Here is a 21,759-nt window from a genome sequence, read left to right as displayed (position 1 = left end):
AGGGCCTCCTGCAGACAAAGGTTTCGCAGTGAAACCTTGTGGGTCGCGAGTGGCTTGGCCCTGCGAGCGTTTCGAAAGACGAGCAAAAGTGTTTAACTAAACATTGACTCGATAAACGGGCGAGGGCTCTTGCAATACGAGCAGCAGCAGTGTACGCGCACACGCTTTGTACTGCCGAGCGTCACGTGATCGCACAACTGATGCGCGTTGCGCTTCGACGTGCGAGTAGGCTTTGGATGACAAAACACGTTTCCGGAAACGGATTGTGCTCGCAATCCAAGGGTTCTTAAGGTACACGCGTTTTGAGGTGCGTGCAAACCCAAGGGTAAGTGGGCTTCGCCAGAGTTGCGATTTGCAAGCAAATGTAAGATCGCAGAGCTAGGCACGCATCGGCCGATCCGAGGGGGGAGAGAGGGGGGCTGCCGTAACGGGCGAAGAGGGTGGCGGTGACACTCGGAGAGGGGACGAGAGGGCGAGAGAGAGAGAGAGAAAAACAAAGAAGAAAGATCACACTTGGCAAAAACTTGGCCAACGCAACAGTTAACACTTTTTTTTTTTACCTGCTATGATCAACGTCCTTCCGAAGGTTTGCTAAAGCCTGCGTCCGTCTTCCCGGTTGAAGTGATGTCCGTGTTGTGTGTGTGTGTGTGAATCCTCCCCGTAGAGGCGGTTCAATCTTGATTCGAAGCTTTCCTGACTGCAGGAATTCATGCTCTATGGGTTCTCTCTCTCTCTCCCTCTCGTTCCCCCTCTTGAGTGTCACCGCCACCCTCCTCGCCTTTTACGGCAGCCCCCCTCTCCCCCCCCCGCCGCCCCCCCGGATCGGCCGATGCTTGCCTAGCTCTGCGATCTTGCATTTGCTTGCGAATCCCATCTCCGGCCCCGCCAACCTACCCTTGGGTTGCACGCACCTCAAGCGTGTACGGTAAGAACCCTTGGATTGCGAGCACAATCCGTTTCCGGAAACGTGTTTTGTCATCCAAAGCCTACTCGCACGTCGAAGCGCAACGCGCATCAGTTGTGCGATCACGTGACGCTCGGCAGTACAAAGCGTGTGCGCGTACACTGCTGCTGCTGGTGGTATTGCAAGAGCCCTCGCCCGTTTACCGAGTCAATGTTTATATGCTTAGTTTTTTCGGTGAAGTCACCACGTTGAAGGGAAGCAACAAAATAATAAAATATATATGAAACAATAAAAAAAATTCTCACGACGTTTCGACCATAACTCAAACGGTCGTCTTCAGGTGTGTTGGTTTGCATAAATTTATTTTTAAACGGCGCATTTATTTATTTATAAAAAAAATCATCTCCCCCCTCCTCTTTTCAGAATATAGATGGACTAGTCCTAAATAAACTGCCAAATCGTTGCGCGTGGCGCTAACGTTTTTGATAAATAAATAAATGCGCCATTTAAAAATAAATTTATGCAAACCAACACACCTGAAGACAACCGTTTGAGTTATGGTCGAAACGTCGCGAGAATTTTTTTAATTGTTTTATATATATTTTATTATTTTGTTGCTTCCCTTCAACGTGGTGACTTTACCGAAAAAACTAAGCATATGAATTGCTGCAGTCACGAAAGCTTTTTGCTCGCCTTTCGAAACGCTCGCAGGCCAAGTCAATCGTGACCCACAAGGTTTCACTGCGAAACCTTTGTCTGCAGGAGGCCCTCTCACCTCAGCGGTCCGCCTGCCCTATTGTTTCACCTGATGACGATTGCCGTTGCGTTGCGATCGAAACGTCGTATTATTTCTACCCACGTGGCTTTACCGAAAGAACCAAAGTGTGTGAATTCCTGCAGTCACGAAAGCTTCAAATCACGAAAGACGGACTTCACAAGACTGTTGGTGCAAGCGCCGTTAGCGAGCACCTACGAAGTCGCACAAGGGGGTGGGTGGTCAGCACCACACACTGACCCACACACACACGACCCACACACTGACCCAAGCACACACGAACCCACGCATAAACACCGTCCCACGCACACACACGACCCACACACACACTGACCCAAGCACACACTCGCACGAACCCACGCACACACACACGACCCACACACTCACGTTGACCCACACACACACACACACACTAACCCAAGCACACACTCGCACGAACCCACGCATAAACACCAACCCACACACACACACACGACCCACACACACACACACACTGACCCAAGCACACACTCGCACGAACCCACGCATAAACACCCACACACACACACGACCCACACACACACACTGACCCAAGCACACACTCGCACGAACCCACGCATAAACACCGACCCACGCACACACACACACACACATGACCCACACACTCACGTTGACCCACACACACACACACGACCCACACACTTACATTGACTCACACACTCACGTTAACCCACACACACACTCACCCAAGCCACTCGCGACCCACAAGGTTTTCACTGCGTAACATTTGAGTGCAGGAGGCCCTCTCGCTACATTTCTTCCTGCCTCGGCAGTCCGCCTGCCGTATTGTGTCGCCTGATGACGGTTGCCGTTGCCGTTGCGATGGAAACGTCGTGACCCCTTTATTATTTTATTTCTACCCACGTGACTTTACCTCTCGGTCACGGCGCCGGCAGGGTTCTGTGCCGTGACCTCCTGTCTCGCGGCGAGGCCTTCGACGCATTCTCGTGGTGGCCTCAAAGTGGTGCACCTAGCCTGGCACAGGCGCCGCGGTGACGTCACCGACCACTTCGTCGTCGTCGTTGTTGTTGTTGTTGTTGTGAAGGTGGCGGGGATGCGGGTGGAAGGTGGTTGAGGCTACGTGATGAGGAGGAGAGTGGTTGAGGGTACGTGATGAGGAGGGTGGTTGAGGCTACGTGATGAGGAGGGTGGTTGAGGGTGGTTGAGGCTACGTGATGAGGAGGGTGGTTGAGGCTACGTGATGAGGAGGATGAGGAGGGTGGTTGAGGCTACGTGATGAGGATGAGGGTGGTTGAGGGTACGTGATGAGGAGGAGGGTGGTTGAGGCTACGTGATGAGGAGGGTGGTTGAGGCTACGTGATGAGGAGGGTGGTTGAGGCTACGTGATGAGGAGGGTGGTTGAGGCTACGTGATGAGGAGGAGGGTGGTTGAGGCTACGTGATGAGGAGGAGGGTGGTTGAGGCTACGTGATGAGGATGAGGAGGGTGGTTGAGGCTACGTGATGAGGAGGGTGGTTGAGGCTACGTGATGAGGAGGGTGGTTGAGGCTACGTGATGAGGGTGGTTGAGGGTACGTGATGAGGGGGGTGGTTGAGGCTACGTGATGAGGATGATGAGGAGGGTGGTTGAGGCTACGTGATGAGGAGGAGGGTGGTTGAGGGTACGTGATGAGGAGGATGAGGTTGGTTGAGGGTTCGTGATGAGGGTGGTTGAGGCTACGTGATGAGGAGGATGAGGGTGGTTGAGGCTACGTGATGAGGAGGAGGAAGGTGGTTGAGGGTACGTGATGAGGAGGGTGGTTGAGGCTACGTGATGAGGATGAGGAGGGTGGTTGAGGGTACGTGATGAGGAGGGTGGTTGAGGCTACGTGATGAGGATGAGGAGGGTGGTTGAGGGTACGTGATGAGGAGGGTGGTTGAGGCTACGTGATGAGGATGAGGAGGGTGGTTGAGGGTACGTGATGAGGAGGGTGGTTGAGGCTACGTGATGAGGATGAGGAGGGTGGTTGAGGCTACGTGATGAGGAGGGTGGTTGAGGCTACGTGATGAGGAGGGTGGTTGAGGCTACGTGATGAGGAGGAGGGTGGTTGAGGGTACGTGATGAGGAGGGTGGTTGAGGCTACGTGATGAGGAGGGTGGTTGAGGCTACGTGATGAGGAGGGTGGTTGAGGCTACGTGATGAGGAGGATGAGGAGGGTGGTTGAGGCTACGTGATGAGGATGAGGGTGGTTGAGGCTACGTGATGAGGAGGAGGGTGGTTGAGGCTACGTGATGAGGAGGAGGGTGGTTGAGGCTACGTGATGAGGAGGAGGGTGGTTGAGGCTACGTGATGAGGATGAGGAGGGTGGTTGAGGCTACGTGATGAGGAGGGTGGTTGAGGCTACGTGATGAGGAGGGTGGTTGAGGCTACGTGATGAGGAGGAGGGTGGTTGAGGGTACGTGATGAGGAGGGTGGTTGAGGCTACGTGATGAGGAGGAGGGTGGTTGAGGCTACGTGATGAGGAGGAGGGTGGTTGAGGCTACGTGATGAGGATGAGGAGGGTGGTTGAGGCTACGTGATGAGGAGGGTGGTTGAGGCTACGTGATGAGGAGGGTGGTTGAGGCCACGTGATGAGGAGGGTGGTTGAGGCTACGTGATGAGGAGGAGGAGGGTGGTTGAGGCTACGTGATGAGGAGGGTGGTTGAGGGTACGTGATGAGGAGGAGGGTGGTTGAGGGTACGTGATGAGGAGGGTGGTTGAGGCTACGTGATGAGGAGGAGGGTGGTTGAGGCTACGTGATGAGGAGGAGGGTGGTTGAGGGTATGTGATGAGGGTGGTTGAGGGTACGTGATGAGGGGGGTGGTTGAGGCTACGTGATGAGGATGATGAGGGTGGTTGAGGCTACGTGATGAGGAGGAGGGTGGTTGAGGCTACGTGATGAGGAGGGTGGTTGAGGCTACGTGATGAGGAGGGTGGTTGAGGCTACGTGATGAGGAGGAGGGTGGTTGAGGGTACGTGATGAGGAGGATGAGGTTGGTTGAGGGTTCGTGATGAGGGTGGTTGAGGCTACGTGATGAGGAGGATGAGGGTGGTTGAGGCTACGTGATGAGGAGGAGGAAGGTGGTTGAGGGTACGTGATGAGGAGGGTGGTTGAGGCTACGTGATGAGGATGAGGAGGGTGGTTGAGGCTACGTGATGAGGAGGGTGGTTGAGGCTACGTGATGAGGAGGGTGGTTGAGGCTACGTGATGAGGAGGAGGGTGGTTGAGGGTACGTGATGAGGAGGGTGGTTGAGGCTACGTGATGAGGAGGGTGGTTGAGGGTACGTGATGAGGAGGGTGGTTGAGGGTACGTGATGAGGAGGGTGGTTGAGGCTACGTGATGAGGAGGGTGGTTGAGGGTACGTGATGAGGAGGGTGGTTGAGGCTACGTGATGAGGAGGATGAGGGTGGTTGAGGGTTCGTGATGAGGGTGGTTGAGGCTACGTGATGAGGAGGGTGGTTGAGGGTACGTGATGAGGAGGGTGGTTGAGGCTACGTGATGAGGAGGTGGGTGGTTGAGGGTACGTGATGAGGAGGGTGGTTGAGGCTACGTGATGAGGAGGAGGCTGGTTGAGGCTACGTGATGAGGAGGGTGGTTGAGGCTACGTGATGAAGGTGGTTGAGGGTGGTTGAGGCTACGTGATGAGGAGGGTGGTTGAGGCTACGTGATGAGGAGGGTGGTTGAGGGTACGTGATGAGGAGGGTGGTTGAGGCTACGTGAGGAGGGTGGTTGAGGCTACGTGATGAGGAGGGTGGTTGAGGGTACGTGATGAGGAGGGTGGTTGAGGCTACGTGATGAGGAGGGTGGTTGAGGCTACGTGATGAGGAGGGTGGTTGAGGGTACGTGATGAGGAGGGTGGTTGAGGCTACGTGATGAGGTGGCGGGTGGTTGAGGTTACGTGATGAGGTGGCGGGTGGTTGAGGTTACGTGATGAGGAGGGTGGTGGAGGTTACGTGATGGAGGATGGGAGTGCGTGTGATGTGTTGGAGGGTACGTGATGGAGGATGGGAGTGTGTGTGATGGTGGTGGAGGTTACGTGATGGAGGATGGGAGGGTGTGTGATGGTGGTGGAGGTTACGTGATGGAGGATGGGAGGGTGTGTGATGGTGGTGGAGGTTACGTGATGGAGGATGGGAGGGTGTGTGATGGTGGAGGTTACATGATGGAGGATGGGAGTGTGTGTGTGATGGTGGTGGAGGTTACGTGATGAGGATGGGAGTGTGTGTGATGGTGGTGGAGGTTACATGATGGAGGATGGGAGTGTGTGTGATGGTGGTGGAGGCTACGTGATGAGGAGGGTGGTGGAGGTTACGTGATGGTGGTGGAGGTTACGTGATGAGGAGGGTGGTGGAGGTTACGTGATGGTGGTGGAGGTTACGTGATGAGGAGGGTGGTGGAGGTTACGTGATGATGGTGGAGGTTACGTGATGGAGGATGGGAGTGTGCGTGTGATGGTGGTGGAGGTTACGTGATGGAGGATGGGAGTGTGTGTGTGTGTGATGGTGGTGGAGGCTACGTGATGAAGGAGGGTGGTGGAGGTTACGTGATGTTGGTGGAGGTTACGTGATAGAGGAGGAGGAGGTGGAGGAGGTGGAGCGAGTCGAAGCCGTCCCCGCCTCCTTGCCTTGGCCGCTCGTCCAATCGGCGCCGAGACGCTGCGTCACGGCAGCAGCTAAAAGGGGTGGGCAGTACTGCAGTGAATCTCAGCAGCAGCAGCAGCAGCAGACGACGCCGGTGTCTTCGTGCTGACGGACACACGCACAGCCGAACACGCACAGCCGAACACGCACAGCCGAACACGCACAGCCGAACACGCACAGCCCGCACGCCTGACCGAATCGCAGCCCATCGTCTTCCCCGTCTCGGGAGGTCGTCGTCGTCCATCATGCCTGAACGTTGGCTCGGCGTGAGTATCCATCCTCCGTCGGGATCCTTGGGAGTCGCTCGCGAGCCGTCGCGAGCGGGATTTTTTTTAAATTATTATTTTTGTTACGTCCGTTGAAGGCCTGCGGATGAATGCCGTCGGCGTTGTTGTGTTAGTTGTTGCTGTAACGTACACACACACACAGAAAGAGAGAGACAAGGATGGGGAGAGAGGGAGGGAGACGCAGTGGTGGGTGGGTGGTGGGGTAGGATGTAAAAAAAAATGTATGGTGAAGGCCGGTACTGTGGCACACGATGGGGTGGGTGGCCAGCACCACGCCCGGCCGCCTTTGTCTCCCCAGTGCTGATACACACACCGTAGCAGGTACTCATTTGAGGCCGAGTCGACCTGGGGAGGAGGGGGCGGGAAGGCCCAGGAAAAGTTCAGAAAATCGTCACCGGTGCTGGTGAGCGGCAATCGAACCCGGGTCGCGGTGCCGGGTTGGTTGCGCAGAGCGCTAAGCACTATGCTACCACTTACCCACCCACCCACCGACTCACCCACCCACCCATCCACTCACCCACCCATCCACTCATCCACCCACCAATCTACTCACCCATCCACCCACTAAGCCACCACCCACTCATCTACCCACCCATCTACTCACCCATCCACCCACTCAGCCACCCATCCACTCACCCATCCACTCACCCACTTACCCATTCACCCACCCATCCACTCATCCACCCACCCATCTACTCACCCATTCACCCACTCAGCCACCCATCCACTCACCCATCCACTCAGCCACCCACCCACCCACTTTCCCACCCACCCACTCATCCACCCACCCATCTACTCACCCATCCACCCACTCAGCCACCACCCACTCATCCACCCACCCATCTACTCACCCATCCACCCACTCAGCCACCCACCCACTCACTCAGCCACCCATCCACTCGCGCACACACACGCACATGGTGAGCAAATCCGTGTTGTTGTTGGTATTGACACGGGACAGTGGTTCAGTTGTTGTCGGCGATGATTGCGGCCACCGCCGTCAATGCAGCGGCGGCGGCGGCAACGGCGGAATCGCCGGACGCGCGGTTTCGATCTGTAGAAGCGTAGACGTGGGTGGAGGGGCCACACGGATGGGCACAGACGGGCGGGCACAAGACTTTCGCCGGCGACGGACAGACGGACTGAAATAGCGACGACGCGCCGACGGCTCTTACGAAGAGACTTGGCGACTTGTGTCGCAGCGCGTAGGTTTACAGAGAGAGAGAGAGAGAGGCAGAGATGGATAACAATGCCCCGGCCATTCGCCACCAAGTGACGGCGACGTCACCGCGCCGCCTGCACCAGGCCCAGGTGCACTTTGAGGCCATCACGCAAAGTGTCGAAGGCTCGCCGACGGCTATATTGACGGACACAGAGACACGCGGGCTCGCACAGAGACACGCGGGCTCGCACAGAGACACGCAGACTCCCACAGAGACACGCAGGACTTACCCCGAGACACGCAGGCTCGCACAGAGACACGCGGGCTCGCACAGAGACACGCAGATTCTACAAAGACTCGCAAATTCCACAGAGACACACAGATTCGCACAGAGACACGCAGACTCGCAAAGAGACACGCAGGCTCGCACAGAGACACGCGGACTCCCACAGAGACACGCAAGACTTACCCCGAGACACGCAGGCTCGCACAGAGACACGCAGACTCGCACAGAGCACGCAGGCTCGCACAGAGACACGCAGGCTCGCACAGAGACACGCAGGCTCGCACAGAGACACGCAGACTCGCACAGAGACGCACATGTTCATAGAGACGCGCGGACTCGCACAGAGACAAGCGGACTCGCACAGAGACACGCGGACTCGCACAGAGACACGCAGGCTCGCACAGAGACACGCAGATTCTACAAAGACTCGCAAATTCCACAGAGACACACAGATTCGCACAGAGACACGCGGACTCGCACAGAGACGCGCGGACTCGCACAGAGACGCGCGGACTCGCACAGAGACGCGCGGACTCGCATAGAGACACGCAGACTCGCACAGAGACACGCAGACTCGCACAGACACGCACAGACACGCACATGTTCATAGAGACGCGCAGATTCACACAGAGACGCGCACGCATACCGAGATGTATAGACTTAAACGGAGACCCGCAGTCCTCTTAGTGTAACCTGAAGAAGGGCCATTGCCTGAAACGTCGCCTCGCATGCTTGTTACCCTGAGGCGCACACACGGTGTTGGTCTTAACTCGATGCATGTTAAGTGCCTGCTATGGGGAGCGGTGGTGCAGCGGTTAGCGCTCCACCGCTCACGACCACCGTCACCGCCAGTGGTAGTGATTATCTGAGCCGGTCGTGGGCCTCCCCTAGGTCGACTCATCCTCGAATGAGTCGACCTGGGTGCGGTGTGTAGTAGTAGTAGTAGTGAACATCGCCACTGGGGGGAGACAAAGGCGGCCGGGCGTCCGTGGTGCTGGCCACCCACCACCGCCTCGTGCGCCCACAGTGGTGACCTTTCATAGGCGCTGCTACTCGCTACTAACAGCACTTGCCCCCAACGGCCTGTTAAGACTTGATTTGAAGCTTTCGTGACTGCAGGAATAACTCTTTGGTTCTTTCGGTTAAGTCACGTGGGAAGAAAATAAATGAAGTAACGGAGTACGACGTTTCGATTGCAACACGGGCAGCCGTCGTCAGGTAGAGCTCAATTTGAGAGAGAGAGACAAAACACAGACACGGAGACACACGGACAGACACAGACACAGAGAGATCACACTACAGACACAGAGAGAGACACGCAGAGACACAGAGAGAGACACGCAGAGACACAGAGAGAGACACGCAGAGACACAGAGAGAGAGACACAGACACACACAGAGAGAGACACACGCAGACACACAGAGAGAGACACAGAGACACAGAGAGAGACAACACAGACACGGAGACACAGACAGACACACAGAGAGACACACTACAGACACAAACAGAGAGACACTACAGACACAGGGAGAGACGCAGAGAGACAGACACAGAGAGACACACAGAGAGAGACACACAGACAGACAGAGAGAGACACACAGACACACAGAGAGAGACAACACAGACACGGAGACACACGGACAGACACACAAACAGAGAGACACTACAGACACACAGAGAGAGACACAGAGAGACATTCACAGAGACACACAGAGCGACACACAGAGAGAGACGCACACAGAGAGAGACACAACACAGACACGGAGACACACAGACAGACACGCAAGCAGAGAGAGACAACAGACACACAGAGACACACACAACATAGACGCACGGTGGGGGAGGGAATTTTTGTCTCGTCTTTTATGCAGAGTGGCCCAGAAGTCAGGACACGCAGGAATTATCACTGCAACACATCACGTGGGGCTGTTTCATTTATTTTACCTGCAAACGGACTTTGCGTTATTCGCATTGATGCGTGACTTCTCTTTTGGAAAAAAAAAATATATATTCAGGACTATTTTTTTGTTGCTTGAAATTTTTTTGGTGATTTGTGAAAGTGAACACACCGACCTTGTGCGTCCTCACATTTTGGGCCACTCTGTGCGCCAATTTGTATTATATGTCATTTAAACAGACGAACAAAAATCTCGTGTCGAGGATCAAGGCTGTGACGCAGGGTACGGATAGGGGATGGGAGCTGGAGGCGCAAATCCAGGAGTGGATGCGAAGGGGGCGTGGAGTTGGAATCCGTCTGTGGCCGATCGATCCTTGGTTATGTAACCTTCGTAGAGCGGGCGCAATGTCAAACCCCTCCCTCCCTCCCTGCCTCTCCTCCCTCTCCTCCCTCTCTCCCTCTCCTCCCTCCCTGCCTCTCCTCCCTCCCTCTCTCCCTCCCCTCCATCCCTCTCTCTCCTCCCTCCCTGCCTCTCCTCACCTCCATCCCTCTCTCTCCTCCCTCCCTGCCTCTCCTCCCTCCCTCTCTCCCTCCCCTCCATCCCTCTCTCGCCTCCCTCCCTCACCTCCATCCCTCTCTCTCCTCCCTCCCTGCCTCTCCTCACCTCCCTCTTCTGCTCACCTCCCTCACCTCCCTCCCTGCCTCTCTTCCCTCCCCCGCCTCCATCCCTCTCCTCCCTCCCTCCCTCACCTCCATCCCTCTCTCTCCTCCCTCCCTCACCTCCATCCCTCTCTCTCCTCCCTCCCTCACCTCCATCCCTCGCCTCCATCCCTCTCTCTCCTCCCTCCCTCACCTCCATCCCTCACCTCCATCCCTCTCTCTCTCCTCCCTCCCTCACCTCCATCCCTCTCTCGCCTCCCTCCCTCACCTCCATCCCTCTCTCTCCTCCCTCCCTCACCTCCATCCCTCACCTCCATCCCTCTCTCTCTCCTCCCTCCCTCACCTCCATCCCTCTCTCGCCTCCCTCCCTCACCTCCATCCCTCTCTCTCCTCCCTCCCTGCCTCTCCTCACCTTCCTCTTCTCCTCACCTCCCTCTCCTCCCTCCCTGCCTCTCTTCCCTCTCTCACCTCCATCCCTCTCTCTCCTCCCTCCCTCTCTCACCTCCATCCCTCTCTCGCCTCCCTCCCTCGCCTCCATCCCTCTCCTCCCTCCCTGCCTCTCCTCCCTCCCTCACCTCCATCCCTCCCTCACCTCCATCCCTCTGTCTCCTCCATCCCTCTCTCTCCTCCCTCCCTCTCGTACCTCCATCCCTCTCTCTCCTCCCTCCCTCTTCTCCTCACCTCCCTCCCTCCCCTACCTCCTTCCCTGATGACGGAGACAACACGGACGTATGTATAATGATTGAAAAAAGAACGATAGAAAATTTGTATCATGGACTAACGTTTCAGGTAATAGCCCCTCCTTCATGGGACACGGAGAGGGGTCTGTGTGTCTCTGTGAATCTGTTTCTCAGTGTGTCTGCAATTGTGTGTGTGTGTGTCTCTGTGTAAAGCTGTCCCTCTATGCAAGTCTGTTTCGGTATTAGTCTGTGTTCGTCTTTGTCTTTACATCTATGTGTCTCTGTATCCTAACCATCGCCATCATCATGAAGGCCATCATCATCGCCATCAACACTATCGCCATCAACATCATCGCCATCAACATATAGCCATCATCAACATCGCCATCCTTATTACCGTGATCATTATCATCGTCATTTTCGTCGTCGTCGTCGTTATTCTCGCCATGATCATTGCCATCATCATCATGATCATCAAAGTCACTCATCATTGCCCATCATCGTCGCCATCATCGCCATCATGGCAATCATCATCATCATCGCCATCATCATCATCCTTGCCACCATCATCGCCATCATCGCCATAATGCCGTTTCGGCGCAGGCTGAATAATTGACGAGGCGTTTCACGAGAGAGTTGAGTGTGCGTCTACGCATCTCTGCAACGAGGGCGGTTTTCAGAGAGGCGTCGGTAAAATGATGGCGCTTAGATCTCGGTTTAGTGACGTGACCTCGGCTCCTGCCGCTGCTGATGCTGCAGCAACAGCAGGAGGAGGAGGAGATGCAGTGGTGAATGTGAATTTATTGAATGTCATGGGGCGTTTAGAGGGAGGGCGGGCGGGCGTGGTGGGGGTAGTGTTGGTGTGGGGTGGTGGTGGTCGGGGTGGTGGCAGTGCACGTATTTTGAACGTCTGTCGCACCGTACGTAGCCAACCGTGCGAATCGGAGGTGCGGGGAAAGAACAACAAACTATGGCTCTCTGTGTGAATCAATGGGTCACTGAGTCTATGGGTCTGTGTGTGAGTAGTGTATGGGTGTCTGTGTGAGTCTGGGTCTATGGGTCTCTGTGTGAGGAGTCTATTGGTCGCCGTGTGGTGAGTCTGGGTCACTGTGAGTCTATGGGTCTCTGCTGTGTGAGCCTGTGGGTCTCTGTGTGGTGAGTCTATGGGTCTCTGCTGTGTGAGCCTGTGGGTCTCTGTGTGGTGAGTCTATGGGTCTCTGTGTGGTGAGTCTGCGGGTCTCTGTGTGGTGAGTCTGCGGGTCTCTGTGTGGTGAGTCTGTGGGCCTCTGTGTGGTGAGTCTGTGGGTCTCTGTGTGGTGAGTCTATGGGTCTCTGTGTGGTGAGTCTATGAGTCTCTGTGTGGTGAGTCTATGGGTCTCTGTGTGGTGAGTCTATGGGTCTCTGTGTGAGGAGTCTATGGGTCTCTGTGTGGTGAGTCTATGGGTCTCTGTGTGGTGAGTCTATGGGTCTCTGTGTGGTGAGTCTATGGGTCTCTGTGTGAGGAGTCTATGGGTCTCTGTGTGGTGAGTCTGGGTCACTTCGAGTCTGCGGGTCTCTGTGAGGAGTCTATGGGTCCCTGTGCGAGACGATGCGTACGTACGTTGAACTTACTTTGCACCGTACGTAGCCAACTAAGCGGGGGTGCGGGTTAAAGGACGACAAACGAGGGCACACTGGAAAGTAGGCGGCTCGGCCTCCACACGAGGGAGCACCCTGAGTGCCCCTCCAGGTGGGTATCTTGATGACCTCTTTAACACACCCCTTGGAAGAGGCGAGAGCCACTTCACCGTACCACACGCTTTTACCCATCGATGCGGCGGTGGCGGGGCTGCGAATGACGTCGGCGGCCTTGCAATGGTCTGGCTTCGATTCCAGTACTCGGCGCCACTCCCTGCGTGTCGGGAGTTTGTGTCCTCCCTTCCTACTGTTCTGCGGAGGTGGGCGAGTGTGCGCGAGTTCGTGGGGAGCTTGTGGCGTAGCGGCTAGCGCTCCGAACCCGGCGACACGGGTTCGACTCCCGCTCACGGCCAACACCGGTGACGATCGTCTGAACCGGTCCCGGGCCTCCCCGAGGTCGACTCGGCCGCAAATGAGCACCCGGTGCGGTGTGGTAGTAAACATCGCCACTAGGGAGGCAAAGGCGGCCGGGCGTGGTGCTTGCCACCCACCCCCCTCGTGTGCCGTGCCGGCCTTCACAGGTGCTCGCTAACAGCACTTGCCCCAACAGTCTGTTACAGGCTGCACGGGGGGATCTTTGTCTTTGAATGAGTGTAGTCGTGTCCTTGGCGCCCTCCCCGAGGTCGACGCGGCCTCAATGAGTACACGGTACAATGTGCAATTATCCCTTCTCGGGAGACAAAGGCGGCTGGGCATGGTGCTGGCCACTCGCCCCCTCGTGTGGCGCACCGACCTTCATTGCCGTGTCTCTGGTCGTGCGTCTAGCTGTGTGCATCTGGCCGAATGTCTAGCCGTGCGTCTGGCCATGCGTCTCGAGCCGTGCGTCTCGAGCCGTGCGTCTAGCCCTGTGTCGCGAGCTGCGTCTCTGATTGCCGCATGCTGTCAAGGAAATTCAAGGTCACGCGTTCACCCAACGCCCGCATCGCCACACCTCGCCCACCCCACCCACTTGCTCACCCACTCGCTCACTCACCTACATGCATCGCTTACACGTACTCGCAAACACGCTCCCACGCTCACCCACCCACTCACATGGTCACTCACTCAATCACCGTCTGTTCATTCACCTACGCGCTCACTCACACACTCAGATGCACACCTGCATACGCATATACTCGCACACATACAGTGAGGGAAAAATGTATTTGATCCCCTGCTGATTTTGTACGTTTGCCCACTGACAAAGAAATGATCAGTCTATAATTGTAATGGTAGGTTTATTTGAACAGTGAGAGACAGAATAACAACAACAAAAAATCCAGAAAACGCATGTCAAAAATGTTATAAATTTATTTGCATTTTAATGAGGGAAATAAGGATTTGACCCCCTCTCAATCAGAGATTTCTGGCTCTCAGGTGTCTTTTATACAGGTAATGAGCTGAGTTTAGGAGCACACTCTTAAAGGGAGTGCGCTTATTCTCAGCTTGTTACTTGTATAAAAAACACCTGTCCACAGAAGCAATCAATCAATCAGATTCCAAACTCTCCACCATGGCCAAGACCAAAGAGCTCTCCGAGGATGTCAGGGACAAGATTGTAGACCTACACAAGGCTGGAATGGGCTACAAGACCATTGCCAAGCAGCTTGGTGAGAAGGTGACAACAGTTGGTGCGATTATTCGCAAATGAAAGAAACACAAAAGAACTGTCAATGTCCCTCGGCCTGGGGCTCCATGCAAGATCTCACCTCGTGGAGTTGCAATGATCATGAGAACGGTGAGGAATCGGCCCAGAACTACACGGGAGGATCTTGTCAATGATCTCAAGGCAGCTGGGACCATAGTCACCAAGAAAACGATTGGTAACACACTATGCCGTGAAGGACTGAAATCCTGCAGCGCCCGCAAGGTCCCCCTGCTCAAGAAAGGACATATACATGCCCGTCTGAAGTTTGCCAATGAACATCTGAATGATTCAGAGGACAACTGGGTGAAAGTGTTGTGGTCAGATGAGATCAAAATGGAGCTCTTTGGTATCAACTCAACTCACCGTGTTTTGAGGAGGAGAAATGCTGCCTATGACCCCAAGAACACCATCTCCACCGTCAAACATGGAGGTGGAAACATGCTTTGGGGTGTTTTTCTGCTAAGGGGACAGGAAAACTTCACCGCATCAAAGGGACGATGGACAGGACCATGTACCGTCAAATCTTGGGTGAGAACCTCCTTCCCTCAGCCAGGGCATTGAAAATGGGTCGTGGATGGGTATTCCAGCATGACAATGACCCAAAACACACGGCCAAGGCAACAAAGGAGTGGCTCAAGAAGAAGCACATTAAGGTCCTGGTAGTGGCCTAGCCAGTCTCCAGACCTTAATCCCATAGAAAATCTGTGGAGGGAGCTGAAGGTTCGAATTGCCAAACGTCAGCCTCGAAACCTTAATGACTTTGAGAAGATCTGCAAAGAGGAGTGGGACAAAATCCTTCCTGAGATGTGTGCAAACCTGGTGGCCAACTACAAGAAACGTCTGACCTCTGTGATTGCCAACAAGGGTTTTGCCAGCAAGTACTAAGTCATGTTTTGCAGAGCGGTCAAATACCTATTTCCCTCATTAAAATGCAAATCAATTTATAACATTTTTGACGTGCGTTTTTCTGGATTTTTGTTGTTGTTATTCTGTCTCTCACTGTTCAAATAAACCTACCGTTAAAATTATAGACTGATCATTTCTTTGTCAGTGGGCAAACGTACAAAATCAGCAGGGGATCAAATACTTTTTTCCCTCACTGCAGATGTAGATGCCACTGGTTCTTCACCTTGTGCAGATGAAGATGCCACTGGTTCTTCCTCTTCTGCAGATGTAGATGGCATGGGTTTTTCACGTTCTGCAGATCGAGATGACACTGGTTCTTAATTTTCTGCAGATGTAGATGCCACCACCGCCATCTATTGCGCGGCGGTTGAACTTGCGTATCTCTGAAAGTTCGTAAGTCGAGTGTTCGTAAGTAGAGGAGTCCCTGTATGTGTGTTGTGTACCTGTGTGTGTGTATATACGGGTTACGTGTGTAATGTCCGTTGTCTACATGCGGCGTGTATATGCATCACGTGAATGTGTGTTGTGTACATTGTCTGTGTTTTGTGTACATTGTGTGTGTGTGTATATGCGTCACGTGAATGTGTGTGTGTGTACATTGTGTGTGTATATGCGTCACGTGAATGTGTGTGTGTGTGTACATTGTGTGTGTATATGCGTCACGTGAATGTGTGTGTGTACATTGTGTGTGTGTATATGCGTCACGTGAATGTGTGTGTGTACATTGTGTGTGTGTATATGCGTCACGTGAATGTGTGTGTGTACATTGTGTGTGTGTATATGCGTCACGTGAATGTGTGTGTGTACATTGTGTGTGTGTATATGCGTCATGTGAATGTGTGTGTGTACATTGTGTGTGTGTGTGTATATGCGTCACGTGAATGTGTGGTGTGTACATTGTGTGTGTATGTGCGTCACGTGAATGTGTGGTGTGTACGTTGTGTGTGTGTGTGCGTCACGTGAATGTGTGTGTGTACATTGTGTGTGTGTGTATATGCGTATATGCGTCACGTGAATGTGTGTGTGTACATTGTGTGTGTATATGCGTCACGTGAATGTGTGTGTGTACATTGTGTGTGTGTGTATATGCGTCACGTGAATGTGTGTGTGTACATTGTGTGTGTTTGTATATGCGTCACGTGAATGTGTGTGTGTACGTTGTGTGTGTGTATATATGCGTCACGTGAATGTGTGTGTGTGTGTGTACGTTGTGTGTGTGTATATGCGTCACGTGAATGTGTGTGTGTACATTGTGTGTGTGTATATGCGTCACGTGAATGTGTGGTGTGTACATTGTGTGTGTGTATATATGCGTCACGTGAATGTGTGTGTGTACATTGTGTGTGTGTGCGTCACGTGAATGTGTGTGTGTACGTTGTGTGTGTGTATATGCGTCACGTGAATGTGTGTGTGTACGTTGTGTGTGTGTATATGCGTCACGTGAATGTGTGTGTGTACGTTGTGTGTGTGTATATGCGTCACGTGAATGTGTGGTGTGTACGTTGTGTGTGTGTGTATATGCGTCACGTGAATGTGTGTGTGTACGTTGTGTGTGTGTATATGCGTCACGTGAATGTGTGGTGTGTACGTTGTGTGTGTGTGTATATGCGTCACGTGAATGTGTGGTGTGTACATTGTGTGTGTGTATATATGCGTCACGTGAATGTGTGGTGTGTACGTTGTGTGTGTGTGTGTGCGCGTTGAGTTGCAGGAGCACGATGTGGAGACTGCGTATGGCGTTCTGCACGTGACGGTGCGCGGTTCGCCCAAGGCGAACAAACCAGTCATCCTCACCTACCACGACATGGGCCTGAACCGTGAGTGACCACTCCCCGTTACCGTGACAGGAGCCTGAACCGTGAGTGACCACTCCCCGTTACCGTGACGGGGCGCCCGAACCGTGAGTGAGCACTCTCCGATGACGATTATCTCAACCGGTCCTGGGCCCCTCCCCTAGGTCGACCGTCTCGAACGAGTACCCAGTGAGGCGTGTGGTAAACACCGCCTCTTGGGGGAGACAAAGGCGGCCGGGCGTGCGTGGTGCTGGCCACCCCCCCCCCCCCCCCGTCATGTGCCACAGTGCCGGCCTTCATAGGCTAACAGCACTTGCCCCAACAGTCTGTTAAGGCTACACGGGGGGGGGGGGGTCCTTTGTCTCTGTTGCGTGTGTGCGGGGAGCGGCGGCGCAGCGGTGAGCACGCCGCACTTCACGAACCCGGACGTACGAGCCCCAGGTTCGATTCCCGCTTGCGCGGACGACCTCTTTTCCTCTCTTCTCGTCCTCTCTGAGCAGACAAGTCGTGCTTCAACACGCTCTTCAACTATGAGGACATGCAAGAGATCTCCAAGCACTTCGCCATCTACCACATCGACGCGCCAGGGCAGCAGGAAGGAGCTGCCCAGTTCCCCAACGGGTAGGCGGGCCGCAGTGGGAGGGGGAGGGCGGTGGCGTGGGTGGGCAGCCTGATGCCAAAATGGGTGGTGGGCAGTGGGTGGCACGCCTCAAAAAGGGCAGCAGTGCCCAGCCGCACTCGTAGATCAAAATATTTAATGATACTGCAGGAATCCGATCGGCTATGAAGCTCTTGTTTTGAACGGATGTCCAGTGGTTGTCGTCACGTGTCAGGTGTAAGCCGTAGTGGGAGGGGGGGCGGCACTTGATAAAAAGAGGGCGGCGCTTGATAAAAAGGGGGCGGCGCTTCGTAAAAAGGGGGCGGCGCTTGTTAAAAAGGGGGCGGCACTTGATAAAAATGGGGCGGCACTTGATAAAAAGGGGGCGGCACTTGATAAAAAGGGGGCGGCACTTGATAAAAAGGGGGCGGCGCTTTATAAAAAGGGGGCGGTGCTTCATAAAAAGGGGGTGGCACTTGTTAAAAAGGGAGGGCACTTGTTAAAAAGGGAGGGCACTTGTTAAAAAGGGAGGGCACTTGTTAAAAAGGGGGTGGCACTTGATAAAAAGGGGGCGGCACTTGATAAAAAGGGGGCGGCACTTGATAAAAAGGGGGCGGCACTTGTTAAAATTAGGGCAGAACTTGATCGAAAGGGGGCGGCGCTTGATGGAAAGGGGGCGGCGCTTGATGAAATGGGGGCGGCACTTGATAGAAAGGGGGCGGCACTTGATAGAAAGGGGGCGGCGCTTGATGAAATGGGGGCGGCACTTGCTAAAAATGGGGCAGCGCTTGCTAAAAAGGGGGCAGCACTAACTGGCGTTGACCTTTGGCTCCCCCTCCCCAAGGTACCAGTATCCAAGCATGGACCAGCTGGCCGAGATGCTACCCTCGATTGCCACGCACTTCAGTCTGCGCAGCATCATCGGCATCGGCGTTGGCGCCGGTGCCAACATCCTGGCTCGCTTCGCGGTGAGCCACAAACAACGGTGCCTGGGGGAGGCTCGCCACGAGTCCTCTCTCTGTGGGGAGGTTCACAATGGCTATGTCAGAGACTGAGATGGCACTGCTGAGATCCTGGGATTCAGCCCCGCGCCTGTCTCTCACGCTCTTGAGGGATTCATGATAGTCATTGACTCACACAGCAGAGAATCATTAATTCACACAGCAGAGACCCATAGACTCACCACACAGCAGAGACCCATAGACTCACACGGCAGAGACCCATAGACTCACACGGCAGAGACCCATAGACTCACACAGCAGAGACCCATACACTCACACAGCAGAGACCCATAGACTCACACACAGCAGAGACCCATAGATTCATCACACAGCAGAGACCCATAGACTCACACAGCAGAGACCCATAGACTCGCACAGCAGAGACCCATAGACTCGCACAGCAGAGACCCATAGACTCGCACAGCAGAGACCCATAGACTCACACAGCAGAGACCCATAGACTCACACAGCAGAGACCCACAGACTCACACAGCAGAGACCCACAGACTCACACAGCAGAGACCCATAGACTCACACATCAGACACCCATAGACTCACACAGCAGACACCCATAGACTCACACAGCAGAGACCCATAGACTCCCACAGCAGAGACCCATAGACTCACACAGCAGAGACCCATAGACTCACACAGCAGAGACCCATAGACTCACACAGCAGAGACCCATAGACTCACACAGCAGAGACCCATAGACTCACACAGAGACCCACAGACTCACACAGCAGAGACCCATAGACTCACATAGCAGAGACTCATAGACTCACACAGCAGAGACCCATAGACTCACACAGCAGAGACCCATAGACTCACACATCAGACACCCATAGACTCACACAGCAGAGACCCATAGACTCACACAGCAGAGACCCATAGACTCACACAGCAGAGACCCATAGACTCACACAGCAGAGACCCATAGACTCGCACAGCAGAGACCCATAGACTAACACAGCAGAGACCCATAGACTCACACAGCAGAGACCCATAGGCTCACACAGCAGAGACCCATAGACTCACACAGCAGAGACCCACAGACTCGCACAGCAGAGACCCACAGACTCACACAGCAGAGACCCATAGACTCGCACAGCAGAGACCCATAGACTCGCACAGCAGAGCCCATAGACTCGCACAGCAGAGAGACCCATAGACTCGCACAGCAGAGAGACCCATAGACTCGCACAGCAGAGAGACCCATAGACTCGCACAGCAGAGACCCATAGACTCGCACAGCAGAGACCCATAGACTCGCACAGCAAAGACCCATAGACTCACACAGCAGAGACCCATAGACCCCTCACACAGAGACCCATAGACTCGCACAGCAGAGACCCATAGACTCGCACAGCAGAGACCCATAGACTCGCACAGCAAAGACCCATACACTCACACAGCAGAGACCCATAGACCCCTCACACAGAGACCCATAGACTTGGAGACCCATAGACTTACACAAGAGACTCATAGACTCCTCACACAGAGACCCATAGACTCCTCACACAGTCCCATAGACTCCTCACATAGAGACACAGACTCCTCACACAGAGACCCATAGACTTACACAGAGACCCATAGACTTACACAAGAGACCCATAGACTCCTCACATAGAGACACATAGACTCCTCACACAGAGACCCATGACTTGTCACACAGAGACCCATCGACCTTTTGGCTTCATCTCTGTCGTGGTTGCAGCTCCAGCACCCGGAGCTGCTGGAGGGCCTGGTTCTCATCAACATTGACCCCTGCGCCAAGGGCTGGATCGACTGGGCCACAGCCAAGGTAGCTTCGTGGTGTCTCTCTCTCTCTCTGTCTTCCAAGGGGGGGTCACGATGGCCGTGTCGGAGACACTGAGATCCTGGGTTAGAGCCCTGGGTCTGTCTGTCTCTCAGGGGGTTCACGATGGCCGTGTCGGAGACACTGAAATCCTGGGTTCAAGTTCTGGGTCTGGGTGTCTCTCTCACGGGGTTGATGATGGCCATGTCGGAGACACTGAGACCTGGGTTAGAGCCCTGGGTCTGGGTGTCTCTCTCAGGGGGTTCACGATGGCCGTGTCAGAGACACTGAGAGCCTGGGTTCAAGCCCTGGGTCTGGGTGTCTCTCTCAGGGGGTTCACGATGGCCGTGCCGGAGACGCTGGGATCCCTAGGTTAGAGCCCTGGGTCTGGGTGTCTCTCTCTCAGGGGGTTCACGATGGCCGTACCGGAGACACTGAGATCCTGGGTTCGAGCACTGGGTCTGGGTGTCTCTCTCTCTCAGGGGGTTCACGATGGCCGCGTCAGAGACACTGAGAGTCTGGGTTCAAGCCCTGGGTCTGGGTGTCTCTCTCGGGGTTCACGATGGCCGTGTCGGAGACACTGAGACCTGGGTTCAAGTCCTGGGTCTCGGTGTCTCTCTCAGGGGGTTCACGATGGCCGTGCCTGAGACGCTGAGATCCTGGGTTCGAGCCCTGGGTCTGGGTGTCTCTTTCAGAGGGTTCACGATGGCCGTGTCAGAGACACTGAGAGTCTGGGTTCAAGCCCTGGGTCTGGGTGTCTCACTCAGGGGGTTCACGATGGCCGTACCGGAGACACTGAGAGTCTGGGTTCAAGCCCTGGGTCTGGGTGTCTCTCTCACGGGGTTCACGATGGCCGTGTCGGAGACACTGAGACCTGGGTTAGAGCCCTGGGTCTGGGTGTCTGTCTCAGGGGGTTCACGATGGCCGTGTCAGAGACACTGAGACCTGGGTTAGAGCCCTGGGTCTGGGTGTCTGTCTCAGGGGGTTCACGATGGCCGTGTCAGAGACACTGAGAGTCTGGGTTAGAGCCCTGGGTCTGGGTGTCTGTC

General features: G+C 54.7%; 1 protein-coding gene across 6 annotated transcripts in view; it reads left to right on the top strand.

Moving 5' to 3' along the window:
- The window catches only part of LOC116957078 (protein NDRG3), a 97,330-nt gene that overhangs the window by 49,135 nt on the left and 26,436 nt on the right, over positions 1-21,759 (top strand). For 2 of the 6 annotated variants that reach the window (XM_076055069.1, XM_076055068.1), the window contains exons 1-5: positions 11,354-11,419; positions 17,232-17,337; positions 17,814-17,934; positions 18,756-18,879; positions 20,630-20,716. In XM_076055069.1, the coding sequence (XP_075911184.1) occupies positions 11,369-11,419; positions 17,232-17,337; positions 17,814-17,934; positions 18,756-18,879; positions 20,630-20,716 (489 nt within the window). In that variant the 5' untranslated portion in view covers positions 11,354-11,368. Of the gene's footprint in view, positions 1-6,389; positions 6,605-11,353; positions 11,420-17,231; positions 17,338-17,359; positions 17,379-17,813; positions 17,935-18,755; positions 18,880-20,629; positions 20,717-21,759 lie in introns of those variants that run through there. The other 4 variants (XM_076055070.1, XM_076055071.1, XM_076055072.1 and 1 more) reach the window with 3 other exon arrangements.

This window comes from Petromyzon marinus, chromosome 69, assembly GCF_048934315.1.
Source record: "Petromyzon marinus isolate PM22_M1 ecotype Great Lakes invasive population chromosome 69, UKy_Petmar_22M1.pri1.0, whole genome shotgun sequence".
Taxonomy (NCBI): Eukaryota; Metazoa; Chordata; class Hyperoartia; order Petromyzontiformes; family Petromyzontidae; genus Petromyzon; species Petromyzon marinus.
This window is presented reverse-complemented; position numbering and strand designations above follow the sequence as displayed.